The 13,480-nt window shown below is 48.2% G+C and overlaps 7 protein-coding genes across 7 annotated transcripts; 5 read left to right on the forward strand and 2 right to left on the reverse strand.

The window, feature by feature from the left end:
• Nucleotides 1–476: 476 nt before the first annotated feature.
• Nucleotides 477–917, reverse strand: N7466_005590 (mediator of RNA polymerase II transcription subunit 31; the record flags this gene model as incomplete). Its single annotated transcript, XM_057164987.1, has 1 exon — nt 477–917. The coding sequence occupies one exon, from the start codon at nt 915–917 to the stop codon at nt 477–479; it is 441 nt and encodes a 146-aa protein (XP_057020586.1).
• A 1,324-nt stretch (nt 918–2,241) lies between these two features.
• Nucleotides 2,242–2,592, reverse strand: N7466_005591 (uncharacterized protein; the record flags this gene model as incomplete). Its single annotated transcript, XM_057164988.1, has 1 exon — nt 2,242–2,592. One exon carries the CDS (start codon nt 2,590–2,592, stop codon nt 2,242–2,244), a length of 351 nt encoding a protein of 116 aa, XP_057020587.1.
• Nucleotides 2,593–4,249: 1,657 nt separating this feature from the next.
• N7466_005592 (uncharacterized protein) lies at nt 4,250–4,453 on the forward strand (the record flags this gene model as incomplete). Its single annotated transcript, XM_057164989.1, has 1 exon — nt 4,250–4,453. The coding sequence occupies one exon, from the start codon at nt 4,250–4,252 to the stop codon at nt 4,451–4,453; it is 204 nt and encodes a 67-aa protein (XP_057020588.1).
• Nucleotides 4,454–4,668: 215 nt separating this feature from the next.
• Nucleotides 4,669–5,793, forward strand: N7466_005593 (RHO alpha subunit C-terminal catalytic domain-containing protein; the record flags this gene model as incomplete). Its single annotated transcript, XM_057164990.1, has 1 exon — nt 4,669–5,793. The coding sequence occupies one exon, from the start codon at nt 4,669–4,671 to the stop codon at nt 5,791–5,793; it is 1,125 nt and encodes a 374-aa protein (XP_057020589.1).
• A 1,044-nt stretch (nt 5,794–6,837) lies between these two features.
• On the forward strand, nt 6,838–7,772 carry N7466_005594 (uncharacterized protein; the record flags this gene model as incomplete). The annotated part of the gene is made up of 2 exons (XM_057164991.1): nt 6,838–7,355; nt 7,448–7,772. 2 exons carry the CDS (start codon nt 6,838–6,840, stop codon nt 7,770–7,772), a joined length of 843 nt encoding a protein of 280 aa, XP_057020590.1.
• Nucleotides 7,773–9,755: 1,983 nt separating this feature from the next.
• N7466_005595 (Pal1 family protein) lies at nt 9,756–11,631 on the forward strand (the record flags this gene model as incomplete). Its single annotated transcript, XM_057164992.1, has 4 exons — nt 9,756–9,807; nt 10,000–10,244; nt 10,298–10,772; nt 10,838–11,631. 4 exons carry the CDS (start codon nt 9,756–9,758, stop codon nt 11,629–11,631), a joined length of 1,566 nt encoding a protein of 521 aa, XP_057020591.1.
• A 1,409-nt stretch (nt 11,632–13,040) lies between these two features.
• On the forward strand, nt 13,041–13,421 carry N7466_005596 (uncharacterized protein; the record flags this gene model as incomplete). Its single annotated transcript, XM_057164993.1, has 1 exon — nt 13,041–13,421. The coding sequence occupies one exon, from the start codon at nt 13,041–13,043 to the stop codon at nt 13,419–13,421; it is 381 nt and encodes a 126-aa protein (XP_057020592.1).
• Between the last annotated feature and the right edge of the window lie 59 nt (nt 13,422–13,480).

A 13,480-nucleotide genomic window follows, 5' to 3' on the forward strand; every position in this document is an offset into this window, starting at 1 on the left:
TGATTGGTAGTTCTCTAATTGCCGCGGTAAATAGCAAATAGCCCCCCGACGCATCCGGGGCGATCGCATAAAACCCATCTTATGTTCGATATTTGCGCAGGTATTAATCTCCTAGACGCTTTGTCCTTTCCCAACCCCGCAATACCAGCGACAAACCATTACATATGGATTACCGGAGCTGGGGGAAACCTTCGACTCCGGCTGTCCTCGTAGGTTGTACCTGTTGTTTGATCAACAAGCTCCCGGCCGATCTTGTCCCATGCCTCGGTCGCACATGAAGTAACTGGCCCCGCAATCATGGTCCTGTGGACCAAATGCCGAGTACGATAGCAGGTCAATTTCCCATGCCCAAGAAGACTGCGTAATCATCTCTTTGAGTATAGTGTGTGAAGGACTGCCGGGGGAGGAGTGGTGGTGGTGGTAGTGGTGATAAGAGATGACTCGATTAACAATGTTGTCGAGCTCAGTGTGAACCCTCAGGTCTTGGAGCCATTCTGTTCCTCCGGCTTTTCCATAATCCCTTCGTCATCGGCTTCGACAGCTGCGGCATCGCCAAATACATTGACCCCGGCCAAGCCCTCGATCACCTGAGGCAAGATGATGTCCCGACGAAAGGCGTCTTCTTGCAACAAGCGCAGGGCGCGTAAGGTCGGTCCAGGGTGGGTGAGAAATTGGGAGTATTCGGGGGTCTTCCAGTAGGAGTAAAGGTAGGCGAGGTATGCGGCGAAGGCCTGCGCATCGGGGGCGGAGGCGGAGTCGTCGTCGTCCTCGTCGGCGCGAGAAATTCCCAGAAGACCCGGGTAGGTGACTGCCAGGTGCGATAGGTAATAGGGATTGGCGAGCGATGAGACAAACTCCAGTTCCAGGGTGAATCGAGGATTGGTCAGGGTTGGAGGGGCTTGGACGGCGGGCTCCATGTTGAGCGAAAGTTGGTTGAGCAGGTAGCTTTGAGGAATCGACGAGGGTCTTTGGAGAGAAGCTGGAGATTCGGAGCGGAGCGCCAAGCGGTCAGCCCTAACCACGGTTCACGTGTATGTACAACAACAACCACCTTGATGCTTGGACCACTTCCGAAGGTGACTCTGTCTTGGCAGTAGCACATAGCTGCTAAATATTTTTTTGGGTTATGTATGGCACTGCACTTGTCTCAATACTAATGGATAGTACTACTATATATAACATTGAAGGAATGTAACGCCTTGGTATCTACTAATTAAGAGCAGTGTTACCGCCGTTGAGAGCAATTTGAAAAGTGTATATTTGAATGGATTTTTTCATAAAGAATTTAGTGAGAGACTTGTTAGTCACTTGCGATCTTCATTTTTATTCTCACTCGATATCAATTGATAACCAGTTTCAAATCGTGGTGGATGCGCCGGGCGCTCGAAGGTCACGAAGTAAAGGTATTAACACAACACACTTCCAACATTTGAATATTGCGCGCTCTGTTGTGCATAGTAATATATGTGCCGAGATGCATTTCTGATATATTATGACCCCTTTGTCACATTCGTGGTCATCATATTCCAATCCGGAATCTGGATTCAAAGCTTGCAAAGCTATGTAGACATATAGAATGAGAATCGTGCATGGATGCAGGATGATTCAAAAGCCCCTCTCAGAGACCAAGGGAACATTTTCATCCACTTTCATCACTAAGTACATACATGCCACGCATGGATGCATTTTAGTCTTGGGTATTTGACAAAAACGAATTGCAATTGCATCTGGGCGCATCTCGGGGTCGACAAAATGTGGACGGGTTCGAGGAAGTAGAGTGTAAAAGCAGATCTGGCAGGCAAGCTAAGAAGCCTTCAGGATCAAGGCAACAAGGCGTAGTGTCGGTTGCTGTCACTTTTCGAGAGTCGATGTTGCATTTGAAGAAGTATCGGGGCGGCAGATATTGGCTGGAGCTGGCATGCAGGAGGATGAGCAAGTGGCATTTTGAACGGTAATGTTGTTCAGAGTCAATGTGCTTGAAGTTGTCGCGGTATGAGTCGATATCGATGCAGATGGCAGACGAGATAGACCAAGCAAGCAAGGTGCGGGTTGAAAGCAGTGTAGTAGATCAACACCGGAGCGCTGGAGAGCATGTAGTCGGCGAACGAGATCTTTGCAGCTGGTGGTGGGTGACTCTGATATGTGAGGTTTTATTACCTCGGTGGGAACCTCTTTCCAGGGTGGGAGTTTGTATTGAGGTAAGATAATGGCTGAAGTTCATCCTTCCAAAGGTCATTATGTTTACCAACCACCACCACCTCCGGGGCCACCTCCTCCACCGGGGCCACCAAAGCCGCCGCCGCCGCCACCTGGTCCTCCAAACCCACCACCTCCACCGGGGCCTCCAAACCCACCCCCGTGGTGACCCCCGTGACCCCCAAACCCACCCCCAGGACCTCCAAACCCACCCCCGCCTCCAAAGCCACCTCCGCCTCCGAATCCTGGCCCGCCGCCATGGTGTCCACCCCATCCTCCACCCATATCCATTCCACCGCCACCGAATCCAGGGCCCTGATGCGGGCGAGGTCCAGGGCCAAACCCACCGCCGCCCATGCCGTACCCTTGACGAGGAGAGGAAAAGCAACCACCCATATTTGAGAATTGAGGTGCGATCAGATGTGTTCTGAGACTTAAACTTGTTCGATGATCAATTGATAGTTGAGAACCTTGAAAATTGGTATGATTCTCGTGGAATTGTACTCCGAAGAAGAATTTTCTCGGAGATTTATTATTGCAATCTCTTATATAACTACGGCGGCGTGGGTTTGCGTCATCGCCAAGAATGAGTCCATGGTTCGTTCAGCCCTGCCGCGTCGGATCGCATGCGCCACAGTTGATCGACGGAAATAGAAGGGTTCGCGGAGAAGACTTGTTCCGCGCTCCGCCACATTCTATTTGCGGGAAGACAGTGATGACATCAGCCACACTGCCCTGATCCAGAGCTTAGAGGAATGGTACCATGATCCATGTACTCGGTACATGTAATCTTTTATTGAGTAATATAGACTCATAGAAACGATGCTTTTAGTTTTCAAATCAACAAAAGGTCGTCGTTCCTACAGGGGGTGAAACTGGAGCAAAACAATGGCACATCCATGGAAACTTTGTAGACATCGGTTGAAGTCCATACTCCTAGTAGTATGTACTAGGTAGCATTGAAATTATCCAGGGCTGAGAATTCTCAAATATAAGGATACCAGGGATGCCTTTCTGTCTTGAGCTTAAATAACCTTCAGCACTTTTGGAATCAAGCTACGCGATAATCTGTTCAATAGGAATATCACAAGATCAATCCTATTACAGTCGCGTGACCTAAGAGAAAAACAAGCTATAACCTACTAACTAGTGCTATGTACTATGGCTGAGGTAAGGTCATGTGCCTCAATGAAGGCCTCGTTGCCTTCCAATCTCCTTACTATCTTCACATTAGCTGGCATGTGCTCTGGCTATATCATCCTGAAAATCACCCTTCATACCGCTCTGTTTCTCTCGTATACCTGTGGATTTTCAACAGGTTGACCAATAGAGATGAAAAAATTACCGAAGTTACAATTACCTGATGCTTCTCGAAACAGGTGGCATTTCAGGATAACAATTTTGGAGACGGCATCATGCTACCGGCTCCGACGGCCATCGGTTCCCGGAACAAAGACTGAATTGACTCGCCATCGCTGGCGCCTCCTTCTCAGCCTAATACCGTCCGAGTAAAAGAATCCAGTGTAAGGTTTTACGCCCCTGGGAATGTGCATGTGATCGTGCTGCCCAATGTCGCACTACTGAATTGCACGATAATTGGCCTCACTCATATTGAAGGACCGTTATCTTAAACCTAGCTCAGTGTTCAATGATCAACACCGGAGATAAGACACCTAGGCATTCATCATTGGAGCCTAGTAGTATTGAGTTCTGAAGAATGTGCCTCTCCACAAGATTATACTGCAGTCACTGAGGATCATTAGTCCTTCAGCATCCCATGATTGAGAATATTGGAACGGTTCCTCTGACTACTATATGGCTCGGGTAATGCCCGTCCTAGACCCACCTCGTCATCATCTGATCATTGCTCTAGACTATAAAAATCATCTCCGGGTTATCCCCCACAGTTTTCCGCGTATTTTCACCTCAGATCTGGGGAACTCTCAGAAACATTGCCAAGTTAAGGCAAGTTCAAAGAGCCGGTGGGAGACGGGCGTGAGACCGAACCGGGGAACCGATTGACCACGGGGTTCTAGATCAAAAATGAGAGATAATGGTGCTGAAAGCTTGGAATCCTATTCGCCGGGACTTTTGCCACAAGTTTAGCTCGTCTTACGAAGATCCTGGAGTTCTCGATAACATTCAAGCCACGCGGCCCGGTTGGGAAATCTCCCACCGATCACCTGATCGGTCCCGAGCTATGTCGCCCGTTGATAATGGCCACCTGACTGCGAATAGCACCGAAGTATACAGTTGATCTCGGGTGTGCAAGTTTGTATCACCGTTGAGGAGATCGGATAAGGTGTTTGGCTCCGTTGGTTCCGTGGAACCCTGGTCGTGATGGTTATCTATATAGAAGAGTTGATATTCCGGTTCAACGGTAGATAACAACAATTGCAAAAGCAGAGCTCAGATCCTAGTCTCGAATCATCTTTGCAAGAGAAAAATTAAATATTTCATATCACATTCACAATGTCCTTCTTGAGGAATTTCTTCGGTACCACGGCTACGCCTGTTGCGCCCAAGGACGAGAAGACCCCCGTCCGCGCTCTACCTGCTTCCTGGTACACCTCCCAGGACATGTACGAGCTGGAGCGACGATCGATTTTCTCCCGTAAATGGCTTCTCACCACACACAAGCACCGCGTCGCCAACCCCGGCGACTCAGTTCGATACGATGCCGCTGGCTTCGAGTTCATCATTGTCAAGGACAACCAAGGCACCATCAGCGCTCTCCTCAGTGACGACCTCTCCCCTGTCCACATGCACATTGACCGAAACGGTTTCATTTGGGTCAACATGGACGCAGCCGAGACCCCCGAGGTAGCATGGAAAGACGACTTTGACGGCGTGGACGAGCAGCCCCGATTCGACTACTACAACTTCGACGATTACAACTTCGACCACACATGGGATATGGAGGGCGAATTCAACTGGAAGATCCTGGCAGACAACTACAACGAATGCTACCACTGCCTAGTCGCGCACCCGGATATCCCCACAATCGCCGATCTGAACTCATACTACGTCAAGACGAAGGACGGCCACATCCAGCACTATGGCGCGGCTCGCGAAGACCAGATCGCAAAGGGTTTCCGCATAGCGACTACGTACTTCTGGCCCAACGCTTCGTTCAACATCAGTCCCAACTTCTTCTTCATGCAGCGCTTTACCCCTACCAGCCCGACTCAGTGTGTTATGCGGTACGAGGTCTATCGGCACAAGGATGCGACTGATGAGGCGTTCAACCTTATCAGCGATATGTACAAGCGGATCATGTCGGAGGACAAGTACCTTTGCATTGCTTCACAGAAGAACCTCAATGCTGGTGTCTTCGTCAACGGCGAGTTGCACCCTGAGATGGAGGCGGGTCCTCTTCACTTCCAGAAGACCGTGCGTGAGGTGGTCACAGAACACCACAAGAAGGAGAGAGAGGCCGGGCATGAGATTTGGCCCGCTGCCGAGCGTTTCCAGAGCAAGAATACCAGCCAAGAGACTGCTGCACCTCCTCAAACGGCTCTTGAAAGCTGGAGCGTGGAAAAGAATGAGATGAAGGACTCTTTGCAAGGGAGCTTTGCTCCGGCGATTGCGGTTTGATGACTGGTGAAAACTAGATGGGTGGAAAGGGTGGAGCGTCGTTCGGCGATATAATTTTTGATTTCTTCTCTCTTTTTTTTCTTTTGTGAATTTAGCGTTGCGATTGGTGGGATTTCAAGGACCAAACTGGTATCTCAGGTGCTGCTAGTGCTGCTAGTATCTGACAGTCTATGATAGCTGCAAGTATTTAGAATGATATGACATGATTTGAGTATGTGCTGCTTGATAGTTTTTCCCTCGTTTTTTTCTGTAGGTTTCGTAATTTACATCAACGGAGAATATCATCATCGTATTCGCGTGTCTAAAATGCTGAAATTTCTATTCTTTTCACGGTAAACTCTGGCTCAAAGACCATCAATAACCATTCTCATCTACCGGCTATGATGAGATAGCATAGTATCTTGGAACTATGGGGGAAGATTGACTTTCCACCACATCGCTCATTTTTAACACCACAGCATCTTAGCTGATGGCCAAAAAATCTGTGAGGCAACGCGCAGTCTTTTTGGAAAAATTATCTCGTAGAGAAGTCTTCACGTGCCAATAATCGCTTCTTTTTGCGTGCTCTATATTCATTTTTGGTACCAACCAGCGGCGTACTACAGTAGATAAATTTTCATATTGTGAAATACATTTTGTTAACAATGCTTTCTAGTTGGAATTACCTCTTTATGTACTAGAGATTGAAAAAGTATTTGAAAATATGACTTCATCCTGGATCCAGATACATCCATGAACCTTCACGTTTGTGCACAAGTTCAATGTTGAATTTTTAAGATAACTTCTCAACCTAATGTTGCTATGGATATGTAATTCTTCCATAGATATGAGTTGAAATTGAGATAAAGTCCCAAATTCCAAGCAGAAATTGAAACCAATGGAGCCAAGGCAGGCGGGGATTACGATGCATATGATGTATACGATCATGATTTATGTGGGGCTCCCAGGTTATCGTCAACTGGCAAACATCTTCCTCTCCAAAGCCAACATTTGAACATTGAAAGCTTCAGCCTTCTACCAAGCTTCAAGGCCACACAAACCACGATGATTCTTTCTCCCCGATGGCATCTTTTTGAATTTGGCGATCAATCCTGGTGCCCAGAATGGATAAGAGCCTATATCCAAGCATATCTAACCCGTGTTTGGAATCTACACCTCCCGCCCCTCAGCAAGACCTCTCCAGCCGGGGTAGCAGCGAACCTCATCCTGGAGAATCTTCGAGATGCATCCTCCTACACCTTTGTGGACTCTTGCGCCGGAGCAGGTGGCCCAACAAGCACCATGGAATCCATCCTGAATAACAAACTCCAAGCGGAAGGTAAGCGGGCCGCCCAATTTGTTCTTACGGATCTCCACCCCCGTCTGGAAGAATGGTCTGCTATTAGCAAGCGACAGGAGAACGTCTCGTACATTCCTGAGCCACGAGATGCGACTCGGTGCGAAAGAATTGCGCCACGGGATGGAAAGGAATGCAGGGTGTTCAATTTGTGTTTTCATCATTTCGATGACCCTCTTGCGTTGGGTGTTCTGCGGAACGCTGTGGAGTCGGCTGATTCGTTCATGTAAGTTTTTTTTTGGTTTTCCCGAGGAGAGAAGAAAAAGATGAGATTCAAAAAAAAAGATGAACTCCAGGGCCGAAGTTGACGATTTCTAGAATTTTCGAATTTGCCCAACGCAACTTCACCTCCTTGTTGAATATCCCTGTTATGTTTCTGTTCCCATTTTGGTTTACTATTGCCAAGTACAGGAACAGTCCTTTGCATTTGTTTTTCACGTATGTGATTCCACTGTTGCCTTTAATAGTAACATTTGACGGATGGGTTTCAACTTTGCGCTGTCGGACGGGACAGGAAATTCAAGATCTTGTGTGCAAGCAGGATCTTGATCTCAGTGGATGGACTCTGAAAAGTGGCAACCGCATGCTGTATGAGCCTTTTGTGCATGTGTACTACTATATCGCAGTGAAAGACCAAGCATAAATTGGCTAAATTATCATCACAGTATGGATCAATTTCGGTATTCGGGAATTTCATAATCAATGTATTTAATGTGCCGACTGTTACATGTTTAACTAGCGGTATCTCCAAATTTTGTTTTAAAAAACTCCGTGCCTGGCATTTGTATATCTTTGCATTGAAGTCGACATGATGCCGAATTGGAAGGTAGTACTTGGGCATACACACTTAGTCTCCAAGGTTTAACACTTCGGTATCACTGCATAATTTCATGAAGATGGGAGTCAAATGACCGCGGCCTCACCTGGACTTGACACAGCTTTTCTGCATGGTAGCCTTCCACGCGTCGTTCGCCAGTCACTATTCAGATCGGGCCAATCACGTGCAGATTTGTACATATCGAAACGACGTTGCATCCCAACAGCAGCAGGGCTAGCTCAGTGGTTTTAGTAAACAACTTACCTTGTGGTTCAAGCAAATTGGTGTGATGGCGCCGAGATGAGCACAGGGTCGACCAAATATATTGAGATGATGATCTATGGGACGAGGTAGAGGCATGCATTCCAGGTAATATGACCGCACGCGGACCCACGCGAACAACATGGATGATGGCATATCCATCGCCAAGTCTGTTTCAACAAATGAGACGGCTGACAGCAGCAAGTCCTCGCGCAGAATTTACATCGAGTCACCTAGTTGGTCACAAGCGGGATTGGAGCGGCAAGTTCATTGTTTTTAGCGCGGTCAAGCATGTTTGCCATGCGGGTTGACTGCCATTGAGGTTGGCAATTCGGCCAGTATGAATGGCAATTCCTGCTGACTTCTATCATTTGCCTTTGCTGCCTACAGAACATTTTGAAGCTGGGCCCTCGAACCATGGAACCAAAGCAGGTACCGAACTGAGTACGTGGACGGTTCGGAAAAAGATAAAAATAAAATGGAATAAGTTCACTAGTTCTCGGACTTGGCGCAGTCGAGTGCTCAAGCAATATTGAACCTGATGTGAGATGTGTCAAATATGAGCGTCATGTTCAAGGGATACCAAAGCGAATCTCGCCGCTCGGGGACCTCGGCCAGGTGGATCGGAAGTGCTGTCATGGTCGGGAGGGCCGTGCGAGATCGCACCTTTTGACATCAGGGGAAAGAGAGGAAGAAACGCAGATCAATCCAGGCAACGCAACTAAGGGAGGGGGAAAAAGGCCAAAAGCAAAAGACCCTCGCGTGTCGTCAACTAATCCAACTAAAAACCAGCCACAGATATCCACATTCCCGCATTGAGATGACATCAACCGGGGATTGGAGAATGTGTGAACGTCATTCCGGGGCATTAAGGAATCCATGATAAGGGAACCTGGAGTTTCTGAAGGACTTGCAGTAGAAAGGTCCTGGGTATACGGTATACCGCTCCGAAGTTGACCTTCATAGACAAATCTTATGCTGATTTGCTGACTCGAAAAAAGCGGCGTTTTTGTGTGTGAGTGGGGAAATGTCGATCGAGGGGAAAAGTGTCCGTCAAGTGCTTTTTTTGCCCCTGGATTTGTTACTAAACATACATTTGGTTACCGGGACTTAAGAAAAAAAAAACCTGGAGAACCTGCAGGTTAAATCACAAATTCACAAGGGGGCAAAGTTTACAAATGACTAGACTCGGTTAAAACAATTCTAATCTATTAATCCATGGAATAAATGAATAGATTAGATTTTACCGTACTACTTTAAATTCTTACTGTGTTGAAAAAAAAAAAGAGACAGTGAAAGTGGATTGGCGATCACCATTTACGTACTCTCCTGATCCCGTGTCCCTTTGCCCCCCGAGCTTCGTCTTCTCTTTCTCTCCTTTCTCCCCTCCCCCAATCTTTCTCTCTTGACTCGTCCTTTCATCTTTGGTCTGTTTCATCACAGACTTATCACAACCCCCCGTCCACGTAATTACTGCACTCGTGCGACATCTCATCGTCCTATCGACGCACGCCATCACCCTATCCACTCTCTCCGTTTCATCTCACTATGAATGCCCCTCCGGCGCTTGGGTATCCCCCAGGCGTTTCGCTGGCCCAAGGTGCGTTAAATAATTTCCAAGGAGTCTTTGTGGACTTCTACAGCCTTGTTTTGCGTGTTTTGCCCCTGGGTTGGCGTCTGTCGTCTTTATTGTTCGGAAACACTTAAAATCATTCCCTCCCCAGGGGACTTGCAACACAGCGGTCAATGAAACGTGATAACTGACTCATGTGGCAATTCTGAGGAATAATAGGCAGTCAAATCTCACCAACAGCGGCCAATTTTGGCTCTAACAATCCATTCCGAAACCGTGCTCTCTCTCCCACCGTTCCTACTCCAGCCACCAATGCTCGTCCAGAACGTCCCCGATCAACCAATCCATTCCTAGACGATACTGACGCCCTGTCCCCACAATCGGCTCCTGGAATGTCTTCCGGTGCCATGTTCTCGCCGGTCGAAAGACACGATACTACTACCAACAATACTCGGGACCTTTTTGTATGTCTAGGACACCGACCGCAATCTGGGCCCATAGCTAATATATTCCGCAGGAGGCCCTCTCTATCAAGCCCACCGCTACAGTATCTGCGGTGCCTGCACCCTCTCCGTTCTCCTCTCAGTCCAACACCACCCGGCCGGTTCCTGATGCTGTTCCCCGTAAACCATCCAGTCGTCAGCCTCCCTTGAGAGACGCTCGTGCACCTCCATCTGGACGCCCTACAGAGTCCCGTTCCAAGGCACCAAGGGATCCAACGGATCCATTCGACATTTTTGCTGATCCAGCATCCAAGAGCTCTAGCTCTACCGCCCAGGGCAAGGCCCCCCGTCGACCTCGCCGAAACTCCGAGTCATCTGTGATGGAGCGGCCATCGAAGCTGTTTGATGATGATGACGAGAAACGCCGACGTGAACGCCGCCACCGTGAGCGTGAACGTCAGCGTGATGGAAAGCCTCGTTCATCTCGCAAGGATCGCCGACTGGATATCATTGATAAGCTGGATGTGACAAGCATCTACGGTACCGGAAGTACGTGGTTTTTTTTTGCCCTTTTTTGCGACTTGTTCTGACGCCGCATACTAATTTGCTTACAGTGTTCCACCATGATGGTCCCTTTGATGCATGCAATCCCCACCGCAATCGCAAGGGCGCGCGCACTGCGCCAATGCAGGCCTTCCCCAAGAATTCGACAAACATGGCATTGGGCGGTTCTGGTCCGGTCAATCCCAACATTGACTTGAATCTTTTCCACGGACGAATGGAGGAGGGCTACAATGATTACAACTCTGGTCTTACCCGCAACGCCGAAACAGTCCAGATTGACGCCAAGACCACATTGGAACCTGTTCATGGCGCGCAGACAATGGGTTTAGGAACCAGTACATTCTTGGATGGAGCTCCAGCCAGTCGTTCGGCCATTGCTCGACGTGAGAGCGCGGCCGAGGCACAGCTTGCTGCGAATGGTGGTCTTCAGCGAAAGAAGAGTCTAGCACAACGCCTGCGTGGACGAAGTGGAACCGGCCGCATTGCACCCCCTCGTATCACATCCCCTGGTGGTCGGGTAGGATCCCCAGAGCAAGGAATGTCTCCGCCACCGATGGGCTCGAGCCACTCCGCATCTTCTCGAACCAACGAGAGGAACCCATTTTTCGAAGAAGACCCGGATGAGGAGTGGGATAAGAAGGGATCGCGAATCGCAGAGGCGCGCCTGGAGAGCGGTGGTCGTCTTCGCTCATCAAGCAGCCCCAAGCAGTCAACCAATCTCGAGCGCAAGAGCACAAGAGATCGGGCCTACGAGGACCAGCAGAAATTGAATGCCGGCGGTGGATTCTTGAACCGGATGAAGAGCTTGCGCAAGCCGCGCCCGGAGCGCCGGACAAGCGATTAAGCTGTCCAATTTTAGGGAAAATGAAAAGACTACAATTTTGGGACAGGGTTATTAATGTCACTGCTTCCCACACTGTTACTGGCACAATTTTCTTGTTTATCCTCATGGGCCATGGGGACTGATGACTTTTCTATGTAATACCCAACATTGGGCGCCGTTCGCATCTGGCGCCCAAACAACATGGCGTTGATATTTCACGGGAGTAGGCTGAATCTGCTTATTGTTGTTGTTTTTTTATCTTTTGTGGTTGTGCTTCTTTTTTCGAGTGCTCTTCCGTTTGGTGTTTACATTTCTTTTATGCCAGCATGAAACCCATGCCTTGGTGCGCAGCATATCCATGATTCTGAGCTTCGAATGTTCTTGTTCTTTTCGATCAATAGCCATATTGCCATAGAAGAATTTTACTGTCCTTCGTATTAGGTTACTTGGTATCTGGGTTTTGCCTACATAGTAGTACGTATCCTTCCACACATTTAGTTGTACTGGCCAACATTCAATTATCATGCGCAATCAGGTCAACTGGTAATTTCAATGTTATCTGTCCTTGCGCCTGCCCCGTTAACAAAAGCTTCTAATGCCCCAAATTCTCTATTTTAGCCAATCAGACCGTTCCTTTTTCTGGTGACAGCCCCAATGACATAATTGGGGCTATCGTACCAAGACTCTAAGCCCGCTAAGCGCCTGCACGGCCTTATCAGATGAGATATAAAATATTTCCTTCCAACAGATAGTCTTCTTATTTATATCAGGCTGACACCCGCATCTATTCATATGAAAGATGAAGCACTTTTAAAACCTTATACGATGACATCGGGAGAGACCAACACCTGATGGGCCTGTGATTCAATCTCAAACTTCATATTGTGCCTCCGTGTCAACCTTGGGATTCTGGTTCCTATTCTTAGTTCCGTATGTCACCTTTTGAAAGATTGTGAGTCTCCATCAATATTATATGCTGATTGCTATACGTACTGATTGGATCTCTGAGCGTTTTGAGATACACTATGCTGTCCGTTGTATGGTTTCAAGCTGGCGGCTATGTCTTGCCTTCAAAGAGGTATTTAATGAGGCTTGTATCTCGAGGATGTTCTTAGAACCAGAACAGAATCCAGAATTTCCAGACATCTTGTCTTTTTTCTTTGAAACACCTTGGAACACTCTACTCAAACATCTCAAGCTGATGCATCTACGTACCACCTATTTCAAAGCTACATCTATTGATCATCCCACAAGACCCTCCACTTGAGTCAAGCGACTCTATATACATACTACACATCAAGCATACATCCCAGACTCACCCATCGACCCAGCACTCAAGTGCTTATAATCGAACGAAATCTAAGCGGACGGCAGCTTGCACAGGACCTTGGAATTCCAAGATCACCGTTCCAACATCGAAAAAAAGAACCATGACAACTTACAAAGTCTACGTCATCAAATCCAAACCAAATAGCGCAAGCCAGGACCCTATTCCCACCCTCTTCGTCGAAACAGACCCCAGCACGGGCTCAGGTTTCACCCACAATTTCGCCAAGAGCTCCTTCATCTGGAGTAATGTACGGCACGAGCGAGTCCCGAGCGGCGACCCTGCCTATCTCGCTGGCGTTATGAAGAAAACCCTGTACGGATATGTCGAGACAGAGCAATACCCAGAAGCGTGGGATAAGGAGCTGGAAAAGATGGCTACGAACCCAAGTGAAATGCGTGTTCCTGTAGGCACTGGTTCGGTTGTTGCAAGTGGGATTCCTGTTTTGACGCGAGCGAAGTTGTTGAGTACGACTAGTTTTTGATGGAATTTCGGAAGGTTTCTTGAAATGTTTCGAGGTTTGGGGTGCGCTTGCGGTCCACA

The sequence above is a fragment of the Penicillium verhagenii genome, assembly GCF_028828195.1.
Source record: "Penicillium verhagenii strain IBT 33310 chromosome Unknown utg000006l_segment0_segment0, whole genome shotgun sequence".
Taxonomy (NCBI): Eukaryota; Fungi; Ascomycota; class Eurotiomycetes; order Eurotiales; family Aspergillaceae; genus Penicillium; species Penicillium verhagenii.